Source organism: Psittacula echo (genome assembly GCF_963264785.1).
Source record: "Psittacula echo genome assembly, chromosome: 7".
In the NCBI taxonomy this organism is placed as follows: domain Eukaryota; kingdom Metazoa; phylum Chordata; class Aves; order Psittaciformes; family Psittacidae; genus Psittacula; species Psittacula echo.
The window spans coordinates 51,511,326-51,535,108 of NC_137740.1; the positions used below are offsets into that span (position 1 = coordinate 51,511,326).

At 44.5% G+C, this 23,783-nt stretch overlaps 1 protein-coding gene across 1 annotated transcript in view; it reads left to right on the forward strand.

Moving 5' to 3' along the window:
• Window positions 1-8,318: 8,318 nt before the first annotated feature.
• The window catches only part of RYK (receptor like tyrosine kinase), a gene marked incomplete at its 3' end in the record, with an annotated part of 49,496 nt that continues 34,031 nt past the window's right edge, over window positions 8,319-23,783 (forward strand). Inside the window, exons 1-2 of the mRNA XM_080623614.1 lie at window positions 8,319-8,720; window positions 23,363-23,484. Of these exons, the coding sequence (XP_080479740.1) occupies window positions 8,423-8,720; window positions 23,363-23,484 (420 nt within the window). The 5' untranslated portion in view covers window positions 8,319-8,422. The remainder of the gene's footprint in view (window positions 8,721-23,362; window positions 23,485-23,783) is intronic.

Genomic DNA, 23,783 nt, shown 5'->3' on the forward strand with positions numbered 1-23,783 from the left:
GGGCTTCAATCAATCCAGCCTCTGCCCAGCCTGTGTTTGTGCTTGGGATTGCCCTGACCAAGGCGCAGGACCTTGCGTTTGGCCTTGTTGAACTTTATCCGGCCTGCCCAGGTCCCTCTGGATGGCATCCTTTCCCTCCAGCATGTTGACCGCACCAAACAGCAAACTTGCTGAGGGTGCACTCAAACCCACTGTCCATGTCACTGACAAAGATGTTGAACAGTGCTGGAAAGCTCATCTCCACCTGACCTAACCCTCACCCTGACCCATATGGAGATGCCTTCAGTAGGAAATGGGAGATAGAACCAATTCCTGTGATCCATCACTGGATGCTGTGTCCAGTCCTGACAGAAACTGGGAAAAAAGGAAAATGCTGAAATAAGACCTGTGGAATCCGTTCAAGGTCAGGCTTCCACTTTACAGCGAAAGGCCAAGGAAATGTAGCTTATTTTGCTTATGCAAGAGAAATGGTTGACCATGGTGATCATGAAGCAAGAAAGTTCCCAGTAGCTGATGAATTTAAAGACAAGGAAAGCTGGTGCCAGGCGAAACTGACACAAAATGCATCAGGATGAGGGGCTGCTCTGCTCTGTCTGGGCTTGGGAGACTGCTCCCCATGGGACACAGCCCCTTTGGGGCCCCTGGTCCTTCTCCCTTTTTCTGTAAATCTGCCCAGCTATCAAGGGTAGATGCTGGACCAGGAGTGGAAATAACCTCTGAGCCATGCAGCTGGGGACAACTCACAGCTGGACTAAAATCCAGCCTGTGGGGAGAATGGAGGCATCCAGCAGAGGAGCTGTCCCCATTTCTGCATGCATTAGGACAGAAGCACCTCGTGTAGAGAATGCCTGGCTTGGGATTTTTGTCACAACAGTGAGAAATCAGCAGAGGAACCAGCTGGTGAAGATGTGTCATCCAGGATGGGGCGAGACCTGGCCCAAGCAAATACCTGCTTACAGGATCGCACCTCACTGACTCTGGGGCTTTAAAGGGTTTTTCAGCACTGAAATCTATTTGGGAATACTGGCATGAGCTGCTGGAGAACGAATGGTCTGGCAGGGACTATGGAAACACCCAGGAACGGCTGGATGGGAGAGGGTCAGGTTGTCTTTCCACAGCCATTTTCCTGACCCTCACCTCACCTTCAAGATGAGGTTTAATGGAAACACAGCAGCCTTGAGAGAACAGAATGCAGTCAGAAGTACAACATGTTTTAATGAGGCAAAGCATCCTGCTAAGTCTTTTGGCTTACTGGTGCCGAGTATGTTCCAAGCCCAAAGACTAGGATTCAGAAAGAGTCTATTGAAGTTGTTAGTTTATGGGCTCTGCAATGTAAGCATGATCAAAATTGAGCTGTTTTTATCTATATGAGATTATATCAGCTAGGGAATCTACTTTTCAGAAGTAAAATATACTTGTCTTCAGTAAAACGTGTCCACCTGAGCTTGGGGTGTAACAATATTGCTCAGTGTTGGGAAGAGAAGCAGGTATCCCCATTTGGCCACAATAATGACTCAGATTCCATGTGCGGCTGAGGAAATCAATACCAGCACTCTTCTTCCTCCCCATGGGCAGGTTCTGGTGGGCTTGATCATCATCTGCTCTGCTCTAAAGGCCACCACAAGCCACGGGGAGATTCCTGTTGCCCACAGTGAGTTCATTAGTATCACCTAGCATTCACCATAGTCTAGTATATTCGGTTACACCAGTAACTTAACCACTGCCAAATGTGCAAGATCTAACCAGAGGTGCCCAGCCTGAGGTTTGGAACTGGAGCCCTGGTGTCTCTCTGGTGTGTGTGCAGAGGCAAAAATCTCCCAAGTATCCCTTCTGCTGAGCAGGAGTCATCCAGGCACTGCTTATTTGGAGCATGCAGGAGAGTGTGGGTATCTGAATTGGGATCACAAGCAAGAGGTTTCATCCATGTAGGATCCAGAGATCAAAATGCCTGTTCATCCCCTGCATGCAAGGAGCGAGCAGGGTTTGCTTTTCCTCAGACGCTTTGCTGGTGACATTGCATGAATTGTAACACCACCAGGCCAGAGAATGAGAGATGAGTTAGATCTCTGCAGCCTAAAGAAATTCAGGCTTGCTGCTCCCCAGAACCACCTAAACCCTGAGAGGAGTGCGAGAATCATGCTCCCTCTTGCTTCCTGCTGTGATGGATCCAGGGGTTCCGCAACCTCTTCTGTAGAGGGAGTGGGATTCAGCTGAACTGGGTGAGCCAGTGATTCCTGCTTTCTGGCTCTCATATGTGGCAACTTTTATCCCAGTGCAAATGGAGATTTTAATACTTGCCCAGAAAGGAAGTCAAATAAAAATTTTCCACTTCCTGGGCAAATGCTCCAATTGTACTTTTGTGAAAGCAGGATGGGGTAGAGTGACTCCTACAAGTAGTGATCTCCATTCCTACACTGTGTGTGGGCTCCGAAAGACCCTGTTAAACCATGAAACCACCCAAACCTCCAGAGCACAGGGGAAAACTTACATAAGTGATCTGTAAAACATGTCCACACTAGTTTATAACTGCTGTTTAGTTGACTTCCCAAGGGAAAAGGGAAAGGCACGGAGAGGACTGAGCTCTCTGAGAAAGGGTGCTTCATTTGGATTCATGTGCTGAACTACAGCGCAAGGTCTGGAGGGATCCCCCAAGGCCTGTTTGCCTTCTCTGCTCCCTCCAGCAGGCATCTTCCTAATTTTCTCTCATTTTTGTCATCAAAATGGTTTTATTCGTGATTTTCTGTCCTATCCTGATACCAGCTTTCACCTGAGCATTGAGCTCTGATCATCTGAGTGCAAAACAAAATGTAACAGCATTACAAGCCTTGTAATGGCAATCTATGCCTTAAAACGGCCCCAGATCCTGGCATCTATTGGCAAGGAAAATGCTCCAGACGACGCACACTCCAGCCAGCATCCCACGGGTGTCCTGGGGAGGAAAGAGGTGAGATGACCAGCCCCCAAACGCAAGCTATTTATTTCATATTTAGCAATATCATGGCATCCAACACTCCCCTTATAAGGCAAACAAAGGAATGGCATGTGCCTTAGCAACCACATGCTGAAATCATATTCCAATGCACTGCTTTATTCCAGCCTCTGCTTGCTTAATGCCATATAGGTCTCAGTTAAATAATATTCCCAGGGTGTTTTTTCCATTAAATGTTACATTTCCAGGAACTTGCATGCAGCATTTCCCTCAGCTGCTCTGTGCTGTGAGCAACTTTTCCTCTCTTTATATATTCCAGCCCATGCGGTCCAACTCTTGCAGTGATGGATCAGCCAGGTCTTCCTCCTCAAGGGTGGCTTTATGGACCTCTGTCCATAACATTTTTGTGTCCATAATATGGACAATTTGAAATTAATATAAGAAAAAGTACAAGTGTTTTGGAAAGGGAAGCAGGCTGGAAGTCTGAGGCTTTTTATCTTTGCCTCTTTGCTGCCTCTGCTGTTCCAGAAACAGGGGACAAAAGGGTTCCCAGCTAGTGCCTCATGTTTATGGTTGATTTGACGGGATAAAAACAGTTTGGAGGGGGGTGTGTGTGTGTGTCTGTATGTTTTCAACTTTGAAATTTCAGCTCTTTCCTACCCTGGAAGACTTCATGGGTCTGTCTGTATCTATATAGACTATCTATGTATCTATAATACATATGTATGTATAATTTATGTATGTATAACGTTCATCTGTTTATACGATTCAATATATAGTCCATTCCCTCATTCTTGATTGTCCTCCTTTGGCTGTGGGAAAACGGATGGCAAATTTGGAGACATGGGAGAACAAAATCAGTAAGTCTCCAGTCTGTTCCACCCAAATAAGAGAGGAGAACTGGAAACCCTGGGGCACTTTTCTCTATGCAAGACAGAAAGTGGGACACCCCTAAACAAACATCAGCAGGTGAAGCAAAGCCAGTGAATGGGTTTTATCACTGCTCAGAAGTGTACATATACGTCCCTGCCCATGGAAAGGGGTTCTTTCTACCATGACAGAGCCCTTTAGAAGTTGCCTGAGAAGATAAATACCGAACAGCTTAGGAAGCCCAGTGCTTACACAGCCCTAGCTGTGACATCTTCTCCTAGCTTTCCTAAATCTCCTCTACAGCATTTCTGTGGAGAAGCCTACCTGGCAGAGGTCTTTGTGCAAGCAATGAGATGAAGGCTCTTTGGCCACACAGCCAATGTGCAGCTTTGCTGGAAGCCATCCAAGTGCTGAGGTCACCTGGTACTCATAAAGAAGAGAAACTCTTTGAAGGCAAAAATGTTGGAAGACTGACTGAAATGAAAGAGGCAGAAGGACTTCATTCCTGCATCTATGTGAAGGGGCCAGTTCTACAGGGCATGTTACACAGTCATTTACAGTCGTAAAGAGGAGGTGGGAAAAGCCATCCTTTATCTCAGCAGCAGCAGCGTCTGGAAGCAAGTCTGGACATGAAGCAGTCATAACCAAAATCCTTTCTCCCATCTTCCAGCACACAAGTGAATATCTCTATATTGTATGTCTTCCATGAGGTCCTAGTGTTTCAAATTCTCATCAGTGCCGTGAATTGTCAGCTATTTGTGCTTCCAGATTTGTTTTACATCTATAAATTAATACCAGCAATTCCATGCCCCTCAGGACACGGTAGTGGTAAGTGCTGATACAATCATGCTCAGAGCACAACCAATGATGCATCCCACTGCCTAGCCAAGCAAAACTTTTCCATACGAGTGCTGTGAATTCACAGCTATTGCTAGCAGTTTTCCATGGAGAGACTGTGTATCCCCTTGTAATATAATCTTACCCAGAATGGTTTTGAAAGACTGTGAACTCAATCCTGCCAAAAACAGTCTGTGCAGCCAAAAAAAATCAACAGAAGGTCTTTAGCATTTGAGCTGGCCTCTGAGTTGCGTTTTTCACCTTTTCTAAAGGATATGTTTCGTGACATCCATGAAACCCTCATTTGAATTCTAATACTCCCGATTATTCTTAGCGTAGCAGACTGCATTTTAATTATAACTTCAGGGCTCAGCAAGCAATCAGCTTCACAGGCATATAACAGAACAGACACACCAGCAGTGACTTTCGCCCTAAAAGCGTCTGTGTGCAGGCTGGCAGATGCAGCCTAAGAATGTGTTTGCTTGCATTTGGCTTATGTGGTTTTGGTGACCTTTTGGTAAAATCAGCCAGTGACTTCCAGGAGGCAAGTTACACACTCACTGAAAAGAAACGCAGTCCAATAACCCTAGCGTGGGTCCTTCTGCTGAATATCACATTTCTGCTGAATATCATATCCCTGTGTCCAAGGCAGAGATAACTGAGTTTAAGGTTAAAGTTATGTTATCAGTGGACAGGATGGCTGTACGGATATTCCCCCCTTGATCCTATTGAAAATGGCAGCCCAGAAATGGATTGCAGAGAAACTGGGGCACAGTGACCTTGTGGGGTTTCCTATGGGTCCTGTCTCCATGACAGTCTGTTTTATAGCGGAGGAGTGCCTGCATTTTCCTGTCAGTCCTGCCAAGTCTTCGACAAGCCCATGGAAATAAAAGAGCTGTTTGTCTCCTGCCTGGTACCTACAGCACATTCTTCAGCCTTGCTGCGCTCATCCGACCTCCAGAGAGCAGCACCAATGCCTTGCTCTTACCTCTTTGCACTATAAAACACTGTGAGTGAAGCAGGGATCTCTCACAGTGATAAATCCATGCCCATGCTCAGGTGGCTTTGGCAGCATCTCAGCATGTAAGCTTTCTGCTGCCTTCACCAGAGAACCCTGAAAAAAGTTTGCTTGATATCTAGGCAAGCCTTTCAGGAAGAACATTGATGAAACCAAAGCAAGAGTGGCTCAGCCTGAGGAAATACCCTAAGTGCAAGAGGTAACACTGCACCAGCTATCTTTGAGTGATATACTATTCGGATGTTAACAACCTTCTGTTCTCACAACTTGAAGCACGGCTTGTTATTACTACTGTAAACAGGCTTTAGTTTAAGAGACTAAACAGTTGCTAAAACAGTTGCTGAAACAGGCTGATTTTCTACATTCTGATCCCCTACATTTCTCAAGCTGAGCTTGGTGCAAATTCACGCTCATTTAGCACATTAGTTTTGCGAATGCTTTTGGGATGATTTTTGTCAGGCAGTTCAGGATTCCTAAGCCAAAGATGAGCCTCAGTTTTGGTTTTGGTCATGTCAGACACTGCAAGTTGCCTGTCTGTCCATGAATCCCTAATTGAGATGCACTGGAAAATACCCAGAGTCTGAAATTTAGAGTATGTTTGAATGGCAAATAAACACACATGCCCAGGGTTTAGAGGCTGACAAATGGTCTGTGGAGAACTTGTAGTATGGAGGGCTCTCTCCCAGTAGTGAGTGCTGTTTGGGCTGGTCCACATCCACCCAGCTAAAGACCTGCATGCAATTTGCAACTTCGTTTTCAGTTTGTCATTTTATCTTTTTATGCCTCAAGCTGCTCAGTAAGTGGTGTTTGCAGTGGGAAGGTGTGTGAGTGATTTCCCTTTCACCACAGTGATTACAAGAGCAGAACTTACTATATTCTTTCCACTCTCATGGTTATGAAAGACCCACTGATTAAAACCCCTCCGTGGCCAATTAGCCTGCATTATTCTCCTGTCACAGTGTCTCATGTAGGTACAAAATTCCTCCTGGCAAGCCAGAAGGCAGAGTAGAATTCAAAGCTATTAATTGATTTAATGGTCATAAAAGAATATTGTGACACATCTGCTGAAAATCTCAATCAAGCAGGCAGCTACCAGCGATGAATTTCCTAAGGCTGTTACTGTTCTCTGGGGAGTCCAGAGGAGCTGGAAAGCAGCCAGGTCTGAAAGCAGGTAGGAAGGTGATGATGGAGACGGCTCTTCCATCATCAGCCCGGAGGGGATGAGGGAACAGGCGCATTTAGGTCTGACGTCAGTTCCCAAAAAAATAGATCCACTTGCAGAGCCAGTGGTGACAAGAGATTTTGCATTTCAGGGAAAAAGTGGACATCTTGAAATGGAGTTTTGTGCCAAAACTGCAACAGAAATACTTACTTTAGAAAGTCCGTGCAGAAGAGGATTTTGGGAAGAGGTCAGGAATGTTTGTATAGGAGATTCAAAGTCTCATACGGGAATTTAGCATTGTTTTTGTCATTTGACTTACTGCATTCTTTCAAAGTACATCAGCTGTCATGCAGCACTGCTGCTGGCATTTCATACTATAACAAAACAGCAGACGTGTTTACAGTTTAGATTTTACTTTAGGATCATTATAGACAGCAATGGCTTGGCTGGGACTGAAATACGCATCCTTTCAAGATCAAAGGCCCCCTTTGTTATAGTGAAATGAAATGCTGCCGCTATTTCTTAGCTCTGAAAGGAGTGTTAAATGCAAGATAAGAAAGCAGATTAACACATTAAATATTACACCAGTACGTGAAGTTTTTAAAAAATTACCAAAAAAGGAAATAGTCTTAAACCAAAATGCTGGTATTCCAGAAGTATTTCTAGTTGGGTAACTTTCTGAGCAGTGTCAGTTACTCAGGATATATTTTGCTTGGATGTTTTTGCCAAGTTGAAGAGCCTCCACACGCTGGGTCTGCCTCTAGTTTTTAAACTAAAGGAGGGGAGATTCAGGCTGGATGTGAGGGTGATAAAACACTGGCACAGGCTGCCCGGAGAGCTGTGAATGCTGCTTCCCTGGCAATGTTCAAGCCCAGGTTGGACGGGGCTAGGAGCAACCTGGTCTAGTGGAAGTTGTCCCTGCCTGTGGCAGTGGGACTTGGAACAGACAAGCTTTAAGGTTCCTTCCAGCCCAAGCCATTCTATGATGCTGTGATTTAAGGTTAGGCTGGATGTGATTCTGGGCAGGCTGATCTAGTTGAAGATGTTCCTGCTCATTGCAGGGGGTTGGACCAGACCACCTTTGAAGGTCCCTTCCAAACCAAACTCTATAACTTTACGATAGGTTGCCGCAGGGGACCGGGACAGATCGCGGGACTGGAACGGTGCGGGATGGAGGAGATGACAGCAGAGGGCGGCGGTGAGCTCACCCCTTCCTGCCTTCCCTTAGGACGGGCACAGGGACCCCCCGGGCGAGCCAGGGGCCAGGTAGGGCCTCGCTGTTCCTCCCCATCACCCGACGAGAGGCAGGATCGGGAATTCGCTCCCCTTATCCCGGTGCTACTGAAGCGGCGGTAGAAGAGCGATGGAAAGGTGCGGGTACATGGAAACGAGAGGCGAGTCCGCGGGTCCGCGCTTGCGCGGGGCGTGGCGTGTGGCGCGTGCGCGTGCGCGGCGCTCAGCGGCGTCGGTCGCGCGCAGCCATGAGGGGCGGGGCGGGGAGCGGTGGTCGCGGCGGCGTGTGAGGGGTTTCGGCGGGGCGGGCCGGGCCGGGGGGCTCCCTCCCTGCCTTACACCCCCCGGCCCTGCCGGCCTGCTCCGCGGAGCTATGGTGCCGGGAGGCCGTGAGCCGGGGCGGTGGCGGCGAGCCCGGCCCCTTTCGGCGCCGGGGGAGGCGGACGCGGGGCGGCGGCGGCTGCCGTGGCCGTCGTGGTGCCGGGTGCGGGGCCCGCGCCGCCATCTCCTCCGCCTTCTGCCACTGCTGCTGCTCCTGCCCGCCGGCGCCGAGGGCCAGGCCGACCCCAGCTCCGGCCCGCGCAGCGCAGGGCCCCCAGACTGGCCCCCTGCCGGCCCCGGGCCCAGCCTCAGCCTCTACCTGAGCGAGGAGGAGGTGCGCCGGCTGATCGGTGAGTGCGGGCCGGGGCCGCGCCGGGCCCGCCGCAGGGGCGGACGAGAGGCAGACGGGGGCCTGTGGGGCTGGGGGTGTGGTGTCTGTGTGACTAAGATGCTGTTGCGGGTCTCGGCACTCTAAAAGGGGTGAATGAGGGGGTTTCTTTGGGTTTGGAGTGGCAGTTTGGGGGTTCTGGAAGGGGGTGGGGGGGTCTATTGGACTGGGGTGGGGATGGTGGGAGTCAGCGGGAGCAGAGGACTGGGCTGTGGGGGTCCAGGAAGCGATGGGCATGTCTGCGGGACTGCTGTGAGGGCAGCAGGTCTGCGGATGCAGGGGAGGATGGAGGAGGACTGAGAATAGGGATGAAGGAACTGGGTCTCAGGAGAGGAGGGGAGGGTGGTGGGACTGGGGTGGGATTGGGTGCATCTGGGGATCCGTGTGCGGTTCTATAGGACTGTAGGAGCAGGGGCTATGGGGAGAATGGAGCGATCTGAGGAACTCGGGGATAGGGTCTCTGTGCTGCTTCGTGTCTGTGTGGCTGGAGAAAGAAAAGAGTACTGGGCTTTACCGTAATAGTGAGGGGTTCCTTGGGTTCAAGGGACTGGGGCTGGTGCCCCATGGGAGCAGGGTAGGCCCTGGAAGAGGAGGTGAGTTCAGGCCTGTGATTTAATTAGTGAGGCAAATGACATTCAGAGGGCAGAGAGGAGACCTGGCAATAATTGTGTGTGTGTGAAAGGAATCTTAATTTCTAGGCAGACTGACAATTGCTGTGCAAGTACTTGGAGACAGTTCCTGAAGTCCCCCATCTGGCCTGCTGCAGAGGGCTTTTGCAGTAGTTTTGTGCTTGGAGAGTCTCTGATTTAAACAAAGATTTGTTTTCTGTAGGCTTTAGCTTGCTTAAGCTCTTGTTTAGAGTTGGTGGCTGGGGTCTCAAAACAAATATGTTGGTATCCCTAGTGACTTGTGTTTCAGCAAGTGTCCTATATCTCTGTAAGCTGAAAAAGGAGCAGTGGAAGAATTTATTTACTTAAAATGGACAAACTAAAACCATGTCCGATTAATTTGAACTCTCTAAGCATGGAGCTGACTAAAGTGAGGGGACCCAGGGAGTGCATAACAGTGTAAATATTTCTCCCTTATGGCTTGCTCTGATGATTAGCTTTCTGTTGCTATCATTTTTACATCACATGTGCTTGCTGCCAGATGCTCTGTTGCAGATAGAGGATAAAAATGTCAGGATTGCTGTTTAGCTGAGTTTCTAAACAAGTAGTTAATCTTGGAAATACTTAATGGTGAGGTTTGAGCTCCCCCGAGTCTAGTCCCAGAACTCTCATTAGCTGGATTTGCCCAGGCTGCCATGGACAGCTAGCACAAGTATTCATCTTTAAGTAGCAACTGGGGAGGGAGAAACTGCTGTTACTATTTTTTAAGTTAAATTGCATCCCAGAAGCTCCCTTACAGGTGTCTATTGCTGATGAGTCCAAACCCACTTATTACTCAAGCTGTCTGTAGCTGATTTATACCAATCACATCAAGAAACTGATGCGTAATGATCTGTTCTGCTTCTGCAACCCAGAGGCTTTGGTGAACTGGAGTCTAATGGGGAGATAAACTGTCACTTTTTTCAGTTAGTGGGATTCAGATTGCTAGAAATCTGTTGTAATCTAAACTGTCAGGATCTACCTTGTGTTGTTGGCGTGAGCAGATTTAATTTTAGGGGTATCCTTTACACCTGTTAGCTGTTGTAGGTAGGGTGAGATTTGAGGCATCTAGACGCATAGGCAGTCAAATCTCTGGTGACTTTATGCATTCCTCTGGCAGAAGGAAGTCCAAAAGGATGGACAAGTTTTGTTCCAGTTCTTCACACTTCTGAAAACAAGCCAAGCTATTTCAGAACATTTGGTTTTGTAGAATGTGAATTGTGTTTACATACAATCAGGTTTATGGTTTGAGTGCTCGTATGGGTGTACATGAAATTTCGAAGAGCAGGGAGGTGTTTCAGCTGCTGTAACTTTGAGAAAAGCCATGGTTTGGTGGATGGTAGAACAGTCCTTCATAGCTCATAGGAAAATGATGTTGCTTGTGAAGTGAACTTTTAGGTTCAGGGAAGATGCTAATACAAGCATAGAATCTAGTTTTGTCACCTTTTGTTTCTAAACAAACTCTGTCTTTGCTATTGTCTTGCTGTGGTTGAACAGAAAATTCTGAAGACTTTCTGAAGTGCTCGTAACCCCAAATGTTCTGTGGAGATACCTCAGCCTGTGGTGTGTTTTCACGCTTAATATCATCTGTGATCTTTAGATCACAAATTTGATTTGGAACACAATTGTGTGTCTTTTGAATCAGCCATAGAGAGTGATACAGTGCATCCTCCATGCAAAGCTGGAGCATCTGCAGGGTCTGGTGTAAAGTCTGTGGGGCCATACCCATGCATGGTCTTCCTACCAGTGAGGCTGAACCAGCTCAGTGGAGCATTGCCATGCTTCTGCTCTCCTTAAAACCAGAGTTCGGTGTCTTATGGAACCATGGTCTATGTTTTTAATTAGGTTGTGGCTCTTGTAAATGAAATATTGACTTGCTTAAGATTATTTGTGGGTGCTGTTCTTTCTGTGGTGTGGAGACAGGACAGATACTATGATTTATAGTGCAAACTGCCCGCTACTTTCATGCATGCTGTGCCAGATTTCCACCGTTAGGCTTTGTGATTCTGGCCATGTGTCTGCCTTAGGAGGAATTGTTTTGAAATCTTCAGAACTTCACAGAGAAGAAAACTAGAGAAAACTGGCTTGTCTTGTTGTGTGAGACTGATTTTTATTTTGAAAAGCTGCGGAGTTCCCATGGTATGAAAGCAGGACTTGCTATATGGCAGGCAGATGGTGTCTCCGTCAGAAATATCTCTTCCCGTTCCCGTGGAAAACATTCACAGCCATCCAAACTATAGGCCTTTGGGAGGAAAAAAAAAAAGTAACTGTGGTTTTCACATGTTTGAATGTGTCAGATTCAACTCACACCAGCCAGGATTCAACAATAGATGGGATAAAGGTACAAAGAGACGAAGAGGAGTTAGTCAAGAAGACTTGGTTGAGATGACTTTAGTGATGGCAGTGGGGGCTAGAGTTGTGTGAGAGCAGTGTCGAGGTAAGGGATGATGGAGAGTCAGGGACGAGGAAGAGAAGTGCTGCTTGCTGGCAAGAGACATCCAGAGCACCACAGCACTTTTTAGGGGTCTCTGTGAACTCTCTTGGCACTGTGAGCTGCAGCTTTTTGGAGATGGTTCATATAGAGAATCTTTTTTGGGCTTGTGCATAAACCTGACGAAAGTAATACTAGTTTTACGGAGTATCTAACTGTATAGGCATGATAACACCACTTGATCGGATTACTTCTTCCCATGTGACGTTAAATATACAGGGCAGTTGGTGTGAAACTAGTGATGAGTTGCTCAGTAGAAGGTCTGTACCTGCTTTAGTGACTTCCATTCAGATTATCTTGTGAAATCTGAATGTGGTGTTTGCCTGCTGTTGAAATGCTCGATTGATCTGCCTTTCACAGGATCCTGTGGTATAAAGGCACGTGTATCCCTGCTTTGCAGGTAATGAGCTGAGGTTTAGAGAATAAGGTAAAAAATATCCATTAATATTAGGTAGGTAGCTTTAATAATTAAGGATTTGATCTGACCTATTTAAAGTACATAGCATTATTTGGCACTTAATGCATTCATAGTCTATCTCTTAGACCTTCAGCTTTGAGTTCCTGCTAGTTCTGCAGCTCAGCCTTGCAGGAGACCTTGCGTTATACCCTCCAAGTACAAGGACCAGAATCAATAGCTGCCTGTGAAGACTTGGCTGAAGCTGTTTCTCTTGCATTGCAGGAAGTTCTTTTGCAGCATTCATGAGATGGCACCTCATGGTTCACAGCAGCAATGAAATGCTTAAGCAGCAAGGACAGTCTTTTTTGTTCTTGCAGATTTTGGGGGTTCCTAATGGTTCACAGCAGCAATAAGATGCTTAAGCAGTGAAGACAGTCCTTTTTGTTCTTGCAGATTTTGGGGTTTTTTGGTAGACCACATACCTTTCAGTTGTGAAATTGGTCTTGTGGATAGCCCTCCTCAGCACATGGCTCTGATTCTTTTTAGAGACACGTCTAGCCTGAACACTGAATGAGACTTTAGTCCCATGGGGGGAAAAAACAATATGTTATCATGTAACTGAGGGCTATCAGAATACATTGGTGGGGAGGGGGGGGGCTAAATTAGAATTGCAGGAGAATTGTGAAGTCCAGAAGTCCTACGTTTGCTTTGAGTTTGCAAACTTAGTAATTTTTGGCCTAGTTTCTTCTGAGTAATCATACTGAATGCCATCTTCTGTTGGTTTTATATTTGCACTTGCTTAATTACAGGGTTAAATTAATTTAACGCTTACGTGACTTCCTTGCGTGTTCTAGAATTTCATTGAAGCCAGTGCGCAGCTTACTAAAATGAGTTGTCTGGTTGAAAGATGCAAAGTTAATGAGAATCTATTATAGCAGAGGGTGGTTGGTTGTGTTTTAAATTGCAGTGCTGACTCACAGAGTGGTTGAGGTTGGCAGGGACCTCTGGAGCTCATCCGGCCCAACTCCTTGCTCAGGCAGGGACACCTAGGGCTGCTTGTCCAGCACTGTGTCCAAAAGCTTTTTGAACATCTCCAGGGATGGAGACTCTACCACCCACTTCTGTGGGCAGCATGTGCCAGTGCTTGGTCATCCTCACAGTCTGTGAGTTTTTCCTGATGTTCACACAGACTTTCATATGTTTCAGTTTGTGCCCATTGCCTCTGTCCTGTCACTAAGTACGACTGAGAAGAGCGTGGCTCAATCCTCTGTGAACACACCTTCAGGTGTTTTACATACATTAATGATATCTCCCTGAGCCTTCTCTTCTACAGGCTGAACAGCTCCAGCTCTTTCATCCTCTTCATAAGAGAGATACTCCAATCCCTTTAATCATCTTTGTGGTCCTTTGCTGGATTCTCTTCAGTAGTTCCATGTCTCTTGTATTTGGGAGCCCAGCACTGCACCCCACATGGCTTCACCAGAACTGAACAGAGCCTTAGTAAATTACAGGCCAAATGCAGTTTTGTATGTATTAGATGGAGACTAAACATCTGCTTACTGCAGCAGTTGATCTTACATAACATGCTTTAATTTTATACTGTGAAACAGCTTTCTCAATGTCACTATTTTGGGGTTCCCAGCAAAAGTGCTTAATTGTACTTGCACTGAGTTTATAGTGGCTGGAAATTCTCTTGCTCCTTTATCTGTTGCCTGGTTAGTTGCCCCTGTTATGAAAGGGAGCTGAAAATCAGTGTGCTGGGATGAGCTGGGTGTCCAAAATGTTGAAGTATCTTTTTCTTATGATTCTTGAATTGTTTCAGGGCCTTGTTAAAAACCTACTCATGCCTGTTTGTGACAGCATCACAGCCTAGAGCACCAACAGGGAGCTAGTGCTGTGCTCTGAGTTTTGTTAGTGGCATCCAAGATAAATTTCCATGTGAGATGGCCAGCTTATGGCTGCTTGTACAGGTACCTCTTTAAGATGGAAGAAATACAGTTCAGAGCCTCTGTGTAGTTGCAGGAGTATGAGTAAGACATTGGCTGAAGAGGAGATGTTTGAGTACCCGGTGGTCTTGAAGCAAGAGTCTGTGGTACATGAGCGACAGTTCAGAATCTGGTTCTACTGTCTACATGTTTATAAGTCTTCATTTTCTAGCTTTTAAGTGCTTGTTTCTGAAGACTGGTAACTTCTTGCATGGTATATGCAAAAATAAGTAATATAGGCTATTGTCCACTTGCCTGTCTTTGCAGCAGTGCAGAAACCTGCATGTTAGTGCTTCATTTACCATTCGAAAGGGACTTAAAAATAAAGATTACTGTGAGTGCACACTGCTGGATGGAAAGAAAGCTTCTAATGTTGACAGATGCTGTGCACTCTAACAAATCTGTATTGCTGCTGATGTATTTTGCTATATTCCACTTAATTGTGTTATTTTTAGGATAAATATTTCAGTACCTTGCCCTGTAAAGCTTTTTAGCCTAATGATAGTCTGTGACTGGTGCTTACTAGATGGGCTTTTCAGTGTTGCAGGTGAATGGCACTTAACCTGTTTTGGAGAAATGGAGGGATTAAGTCTGGTAGGGTATTTAGAGAATGCATGCAGCAACATCTGGCTGCTTGCAAGCTGCAGCAGGTTATGACAAGTTACTTGCATCCTGTAGATAAGCAAATCTTTTTGTTTTGGAGCCTTTCAGTGCACTGGGATGCTTGTCTCTCTCATTTACTGAGTACCACTGTTCATGTCAATATTTTGAGGTTCATGTGAGAGCAAGCTGCATTTGGGATTCCTGTGCCCTTTTCATTCTGTTACCTCACTTGAAATTTGCAAAGTTCAAGTAGCAAAGTGTGTATAGGTGTTTCTTTGGGGATGCATATATACAGTCATGTAAACCCACTGCAATATTTGTAATGCTTGCAAAGTGGCAGGAGAGTATGATTCTAGAAGTTGGAAATGGCCTGTGAAGGCTGTCGGAAGTGATGCTAGTGGAAGTGGCTTCTAGCCTGGGTTAGGATTGCTTTGAAATAATTTATTCTGTGCGACTGCCACTGAGAGGGAAATCCGGGAAATACCAAAGTCCTTGTGCATGTTGAGATGAGTGGTTGATTTCTGCACCCTGCTTTATCATACCAACTGATGTGTTGGGATTTCAAAATACCAGGAACTCCATCTGAATCCTTCTTGGAGAAAGCAGTTTGTTTCTGCAGATTAGCTATTGAGGAGAGACTGCATAGGCAGCAGACAGTTTCGCTTCCTTGTGCAGCTCTGTCTTCATACAGCCTGGGGAGGAAGAAGTCATTTCAGCTCCCAAGAGGCCAAGGTCTGTCTAGTGATAAATGTGTGACTCTTGTAACATTTCTGTGTCAGGGACTTTGAAGAAATCTGACCTCTGAGACTGAACGCTAGCCTGATGTGGAGCGAGGAGGGAGGGGATATGCCAAAGCTTCTTTCCTCACTGCTGTGATTTTACACCTATGTTCTGTTTGGCAGCATCTTCTTTATCACTGTTGATTGTTTGGCATCTTTGAATACATCCTCTCTTTCTCCCTCCAGTGCATGTACAGCATGGGAACAAGAGAGAGGAAATGGAGGCAAAGAGCTCCCTGCATTCATGAGAAAAGCCATCAAGAAGGGCTCACAGTACTGGGAGGAAGACAGGGACTGAAACTGCTTCTTAACACCACTTGGGCAGCAAGAAATACAAGAAATCAGAATCATGCTTACAGGCATGAAAAATCCCAGAGTAGCATTTTCCTGAGAGCAAGAAATGTTTTTTCTCCTCCCCTTCTGCTGTTCAGAGTTGTGTTTGGATACTGGAAAAGCTGAATAACTGAGACTAATTCCAAATATATCTTGGTTCACAGTTGTTCTGAGCTGTGGTGAAATGGGATTGCTTGATGAGTATTTCCTACCTGAAATTATCCAGACTGAGATATAACTGAGGCTTGTATTTTTCTTCCAGTGGGTCTTTACTTAGAGACTATTTCTGTAGTGACTTAGTGTGCAGTGTTAAAATGGTACTATGAAAGCTGGGCATGTGTAAAGGGTGAAGTGCATTTAATGAGTTGTGCCTGATGAATTGATTTTTTTCCCTTTTTTTTTTCCCCCCACCTCTGAATGGCAGCAGCACCAGCAGATTCCATGTAAGAATGAATGCTAACACTCTGAAAACGCCTTGTGGTGGTACAAAGGGTGCGATGGTAGAGGCTTCAAATCCATTATTTCTCTTCCATCTCTGCCTTTGTCCTTCTTTCAAGTGGATAACTCGCATATTTGCACTGACTGCTTTGGAGGGCTGGGAGTAGAAGCAACAGCATGAAACTAATGTGATGCTTTAGAATTCTGCTGCCACTTATGGGGTGTTGAATAGCTGTAATTAAATTAACCAGTATATTGATTTCACCATGCTGTTTGGGAAAGATCAGAGCAGTAACGTGAGCATTGGAGCTGCTGCTTAGCAGGCCTGAAAAGCTGCAGCCACTCAGGATACGTAATGCCAATGATACCAGTGAGGCTGACGTGGTTGGTTATTCTCTCAAAACTCCTTTGGCTTTTATGAAGTTAGCTGATGGCCTTGCAGAGTAATTCCTAATAAAACAAAACCAATACAAAGCACCTTGGCTTTCCTGAGTGGAGAGCTTGCCACAGAAGCAAACAGACACGATTTAGTTCACGTGGAACTTGGGTTTATTGTTTAAAAAATTAGTGTTGCTGTGATGGAAGCCTTTCAGAGTGTCTCAATGATACGTTATCCTTTCAGCAGTCACAGAATCGTAGAACACCAGGTTGGAAGGGGACCTTGATCATCTGGTCCAACATTTCATGGCAGAAGCATGGTCTGTGCAAGCTGGCCCAGCACCCTGTCCAGCTGAATCTTTAGTGTCCAGTGCTGTGGAATTCATTGCTTCCTTGGAGACGTTTTACCAATGACTCATTGTTCTCACTGAAAATTCTTCCTTTTGTGTCCAATTTGGAATCTTTCCAGGATTAACTTCTGCCCATTATACCCATTACCCCACATCTTTTCCATGTGACTCCTTGCAGAAAGGGAGTCTCCATCTTCTTTGTAGCTACTGTTTAAATACTGGAGCATGGTGATAAGGTATTCTGTGAGCCTTATTTTCTCAAGGCTAAACAAAAAACAGTTCTCTCAGCATGACTTGCCCAGCCTTTTGTTCATCTCTGTGGCCCTTCTCTGGACCCTCTCCAGCCTGTCCACATCTTTTTTGCATAGTGGGGGCCAAAACCTAGTGCAGTATTCCAGGTGGGGCCTGACACGTGCTAAATGGGAAAATGACTCCATTATCTCTGCTGGGATGCCCTTGTTTATGTTCCCCAGCATCCTGTTGGCTTTCTTTGCCACAGCTGTACAGTGTTCACTCATACTGATCTTGGTGTTCACCAGGACCCCCAGGTGCTGTTCCACAGAGCTGGTCCCCAGCCAGGCAGATCCCAGCCTGCTTTGTCAGGTTCTTGTTAACCTGGTCTTCTGTCTATCCAGGTCTTCCTGCAGGGTGTCTCTCCCTTCCTTTGCCCGTTTCCCCACTCAGTTTGCTCTTATCATCAAGCTTTATCAGAGTACGCTTGATGCCATCATCAAGATCACTTAGGAAGATGTTGAACAGTGTTGTGCCCAATACTGATCCCTGGAGGACCTCTGAAGTTCACATACCAGCACTTCCTTCACTGGTGGTGGGTCTGCGTTTGCGTCAACCTGGATTTTTGTTCCTAAGGCCTGGGGCTCAGCGCTGCTGGTAAAGACAGAGGGGAAGAAAGTGTTGAGAACCTCTGCCTTTTCAGTGTTTTTGGTGGCCAATATTTTCCTTATATTTCTGCTTGTTGTTTATGTACCTGAAGAACCCTTTCTTGTAACTTTTGATGTCTCTGGTCAATTTCAGTTTGAGCTGAGGTTGTGCTTTATTTTTAACTGCATCTTGGCACACCCTGGCAATGCAGTTGTAGTTCTCAGTGGTTGGTTGTCTGCTTTTCCATCTCTGGTATGCTTTCCTTTTTGATTCTAAGCAGACTCAAACACTCGCAGTTAAGCCAGGGGGGACTCCTGCTTCACCCACTTCCCTTACTTTTTAAAGGGGATGAACAGTGTTTCTGCTTCCAAGAGAATGTTCTTGAAATATCTCCCAGCACTTACCAGCCCCTTTATCCTCCATGGAATATCTTTCAGCTGAGCTCTGAGTGAGCTGAAGTTTGCTCTTCTAAAATCAAAAACCTTTGTACTAACCTTCAGCACACTCAGCTGGATCCCAGACTCCACAGGATTGTGATCACTGCAGCTGAGGCTATTGCTAACTGAGATATTACAAAGCAGTTTTTCTTGGTTTATGAGTAGCAAGTCCAGCAGTGCCTCATTCCTGGTTTGCCTGTCTAACATTTGTCTGAGGAAACAGTCCTCAATGCATTCCAAGATCTTGATGGATGATACCTGAGACACATGAGCTGCTATGTTGTTCTTCCAAGAAATGTCTGGGTATGAATGAAGTCACTCTTAGGAACTACATTCTGTTGACTTGAAGCTTACTTAAGTGACCCAAATACTGCTTCGTTGGCCTTGTTGTCTTGGTTTGGAGATCAGTAGCAGATGCCTACTAAAGGTCCCCTTGGAGATGACCCCTCTGATCTTGACCCAGAGGCATTTGATAAGGCTTCCAAAAGCCCCTGTAAGTTGACTTGCATACATTCAAGTTTCTCCATAACATAAAGTGCAGGTAACTGATGCTGTTGTACCTTATGTTGTTGCCTACAGGGATGACTGAATGGACATGTGGGTGCAGTGCTATAACTTAAAAAAACCCAAAACGTAAAATTAAGTGGCACAACTTCTGTGGGTAGGTGACATTAAAATATTGCAAATGCATGTTATTCACAAGTCCAAATGATGTCTGACATACGTTTGTTAGATGATTAGGTTTTGGCTGGGAAGATAACAGCAGTTCAGTTCAAGAGCTTTTGATCTGAAGTAATTTAATTTCAGGGTGTGTATTCTTGAGCAACTGCAGTTGACATGGATTGCTCAAAGTACATTTTATTTTTTTTATATTATAGACTTCCCTTTCAGTCACCTCCAACTCTGTATCTGTACCATTCCTATTCCCATCTGTCCCATTTCTCCATGCCTGCTGTGTAGTTCACTGACACTAGGAAGAAATTCTTCCCTGTGAGGGTGCTGAGGCGCTGGCACAGGATGCTCGGAGAAGCTGTGGCTGCTCCATCCCTGGCAGTGTTCAGGGCCAGGCTAGATGGGGCTTGGAGCAGCCTGATCTTGTGGAAGGTGTCCCTGCCCATGGCAGGGGATTGGAACTGGATGAGCTTTAAGGTCTCTTCCAACCCAAACCATTCTGTGATTCTGTAATCAGTCATCTTTTCCAGAGACTCTGGGATTGTAAGACTTTTAAAAGCAAGTATTTCAGCCTGAATTCCTGACTAACACCTATAACTGGCAGATTGTAGCATTGTGGAAAACTTAAGTAAAAAAGCAAGTAGAAAACTATAACCTGTTACTTATTCTATTAAAGGAAAGTTCACTTTTGTCATTGTATATGCTAAATATATATATACAAGGATATAGGAAGTGTGTGTATGTATATTCAGATCTTAGTATTACATTTCCAATAGTTTGCTTTTTCTAAATGAAATTGGTCCATGTGGATCAGTTTGTATTTGATTTCCTCTTTTTTTTTTTTTTTTTTTTAACTACCAGTTGTAGTTTCAGCCCAGCGTAGCTGATTGTTGAAGTGAACTGATTAAATACATTCAAACTAAGAAGGCTTACTTTGGAAAAGTGTTTACTCTGAAAAAAAAGAAACAATTCAGTAGTTCAGAGCTGATTTTTAATTCTTCTGCCACATTTTCTTGTACTCAGGCTGATGGAATGAAAATAGTGGAATTTTTCCAGCAAACATTTTCAGAACCTGTTGCTAAAAAAAGGAAAGCTGAGGATTTAGTCAGTGTTTTGGACTTAGGGTGAGCTTTCAATGAAAGGAAAATGAAAGGAGAAGAAAAATTGTATCCTTCTTCAACAAGGTGAATTGTCCATTGCTAGGAGAATCCTGTGTGTTTATGGGCTGGGATACACAGACTTGAGGAGTGAATGGTGGTGAAGGGATGTTGAAGCTTGAGGTTCATGCTTCTTCATGTGGATGTTCACCCCGGAGTGGAAATTTCTGGTCTGGCCAAAGAGCTAACCTAGATGAGCTGCTCAGGAGTGGGGACATGGTTATCTAGAGCATGTAAGCCTCTGAACAACTAGAATATTTATATGAAAGATAGTAACTTGGTTAACTGTATAACTCAGTTGATTTCATTGTCTGTGAGTCAGGAGCAGGAGTGGCTTCTGCATGAGAACTGTAGGGGTTTGATGTCACTGCAGAGTTTTTTCAGCTGCTTAAGAAGAAACTCTTTCAAATTAGACTAGCGTATTAAGAAGACAGGCACTAATTTCAGTCACTTCTGTACACAGGCAGGAATCTACCACAGGGTTTGGTAGGCAGCTGGGAGAGCTGATCATGCCAACTAGTGTTACCAAACTGTTCTTCATGAAATACTTTTTGCAATAAGAACATTAGCTCTAGTCTAACAGCAATCTCATCTAACTCTTACATTGCATGTTCATTTTCTGTCTCTTGATTATAGACAAAATCTGCCAGAATAATGTTATGATAGCTTGAAACAAGTAAATAATGAAATAGAACCCCAGGTAACAGACTCCTGAGCACTGTTGTGGTCTTTAATAAGGATATGTTATTACTAGTGCATGTTGTAGGATAGATTTGTTTCAGAAGAATGAAATCTAGTTCTTTGCATGCTGATAGAGGAAAGTTTCTTTTGTATAATGTGCTTAAAATGAGAGGAAAAAAATCAGTTGAAGCTAGACTGCATTTGCACAAGGACATTTGCAGAGAGGTGTTTTGTTAAGCGACTAGACTGACATGATTCAATTTTGTCATGAACACAAGGGCTGCCCAGCATCCTTTGCATTTGGGAATGAAAATTGGCCTCTCCCCTTCCTTTCTGAGCTTCTTCAGATGTTTTGTTATGTTAAACAGCGCAAAGAATGACAGACTTTCTCTGTGGTGCTGCTTAAATTTACCTTTTTGTTTGTGTTCAACTTTAATTTATTCTTTCAAGTTTGCGCTCAAGACTGGGAGGTACAAAGATGTGCAAGCTAATAATGAGATTTAGGGGTTGCCTGGGTAAAAGGGTGGTGGTTTTGCTTGGAAATCAGAGCAGTGCATTGGGGTTTGCTGTTTTCACATGGGTTGGTACAGGTTAGTCAAGCCCAAGTAATGAGAAACCAGATCCTTTTGCGTTCGTTGTGCCTTGTCTGTACATAAGATTGTTTAAGGAGGCTTGCTAAAGCAAAACTACAGCTGATGTTTTAAAACTGTTTCTTTAATGTGTTTTCCAAGTTTTATTTTGTTTCAAGGTTTGTTTGTGCTTTCTCCTCCCTATATTGCTGGTGGATGTACTTTTGCATTTGCCATTTATTGTTGAGTAAAAAAATGTACAAATTGGAGAAGAAAAGTTTAACCTTTTTTTTAGATACTGTCTCAGGCTGATTATGTTCAGCACGTAAGGCTTCACCTGCATCTTTTTTCTGTTCAAGATCTTGTTTGAGTAATTGTCCTTGGGATTACTCTGGTCTGTTGATTCATGCATCCAGTCTCTAGGGTTCTCCCTCTTACACACCTCCCAGTATCTGTGGTTATATACTCTTGGGTTTTGATTAAGTTTCAGGACACTAATGAGCCAGCAGTGGTTAACAGCAACCAGAGTGAAGAGGAATATCTTGGCTGCATTTCTATATCTTGTGGAAAACAAGGTGGATTAAATCAAGTTCTGGAATAAGAGAAAATTTATCACTTTGCAGTGCTCTATGCTCAGTTTTTGCACTAAACAGGAAGAACTACTTCTCTCAGGCTAAGCTTTGTTTAAATGCATCTTGTCTACACAGTTCAGTTGTTACCTTTTTTTACTTAAAGCCCACAACCCTTTCGTGATTCTCTATATTCTTGGAATAACTTCAGGATACCTTAATTGAACTCAATTTCCTCTGCATGGATTGTGCTTGGAGCATACACCTGTGTCTGGTTTGCCTAATTGTTCTCGTAGCATGTCACTATATTGCTGAGCCAGAATAGCATTTCACTGGGAGCAAAGGACGAAGAGCAGTATGACACAAGACAAAATAGTACTGATTACAAATACGTTATGGTTTTGTCCTGAGGATATAGAGCTGGGATTAATTTTACAGCTGCAGAGAAGTGAATTAACTTGTAGTGCTTATTTTACCACTAATTGCTAATAGTACCCAGGGCAAGCTTTAGAGTCCTACCCTGTGTTCTTATATTCATTGTGACCTTGGAATATGTGCCGCAAAAGGTAACAGCAGCTTTGGTATTTTTGATATCAGAGTATGTGTCTTAATTAAAAAAATGCACCTTAGTGCTCTGTAATAAATAGTTTTGTGTGTCTTTCAATTCTGTAGGTTTATTAAAACATCCAGAAAGCAAAGGGTACTTGGTGTACAAATGGACATTCCTCCTCTCACTATGTTTTGTGTTATGATCTGATTACCTTGAAGTTAATTCCACAGTGCTTATGTGTCTCAAGAAATGTGCTATTCCAGGAAGAATTACCTGCAGTTAACAAGCTGATAATCCAGAGCGGTTTGTTTTGAGTGTACACAGTTGTAGATAAGAGCAAAATTGGACCTCTGATTCCCAGAAGCAGACAGGGCTACATTCGGGAGAGTCTGTAATGACTCTTTTGAAGGATTGTATGAAAAGTTACATTTCTTTCCTTCACATTCCAACTTTTACCTGTTCATTAGGCTGCAGCATCTCTGAAATTGTTGCTTTGTAAGAATTCAGAGCACTTTTGTTAATGCTGACCTGCATGAGCGTTCATCTCCAAACTTGCAATTAGATTTATAAACTTGAGGAAGTAGTTGCTTAAACATTCAAATATAAGTGGAGTTGGTGGTACTGAGAGTTGCTTGTTTCAGTGTGTTACTTCTGGTTCTTCCCTGTCTTACTCTTCTTTCTCACTACAGGTCTTGATGCAGAGTTGTCTTATGTGAGGAATGATGTGGTTAATCACTATGCATTGTCCTTCAATCTCTTAATACCCAGCGAGACCAACAATCTTCACTTCAGCTGGCATGCGAAATCTAAGGTAAGCAGACATAACTTCTGTGTTGGAGTGCTTGATACATGATCTGCATTTCTTAGGGAATACCCACTGTTGTAATGTAACGGCATTTTTCTTTGCAAAAATTATGCTAGGGGCAAAAGAATTATTTCTATTATTGCAGGTAGTAAGTTAAGAGGATATGTATCCAAACTGTTCCTTTCTTGTTTTATAAAGGTTAATCACTTCTTTTGAAGTATTTTCTGCTTCTTGCTTCTGGCAGACTATATATGTATATATCCAAGCTACTGGCTGTGTAATCTCTTCTGGGGATGCATTGAACA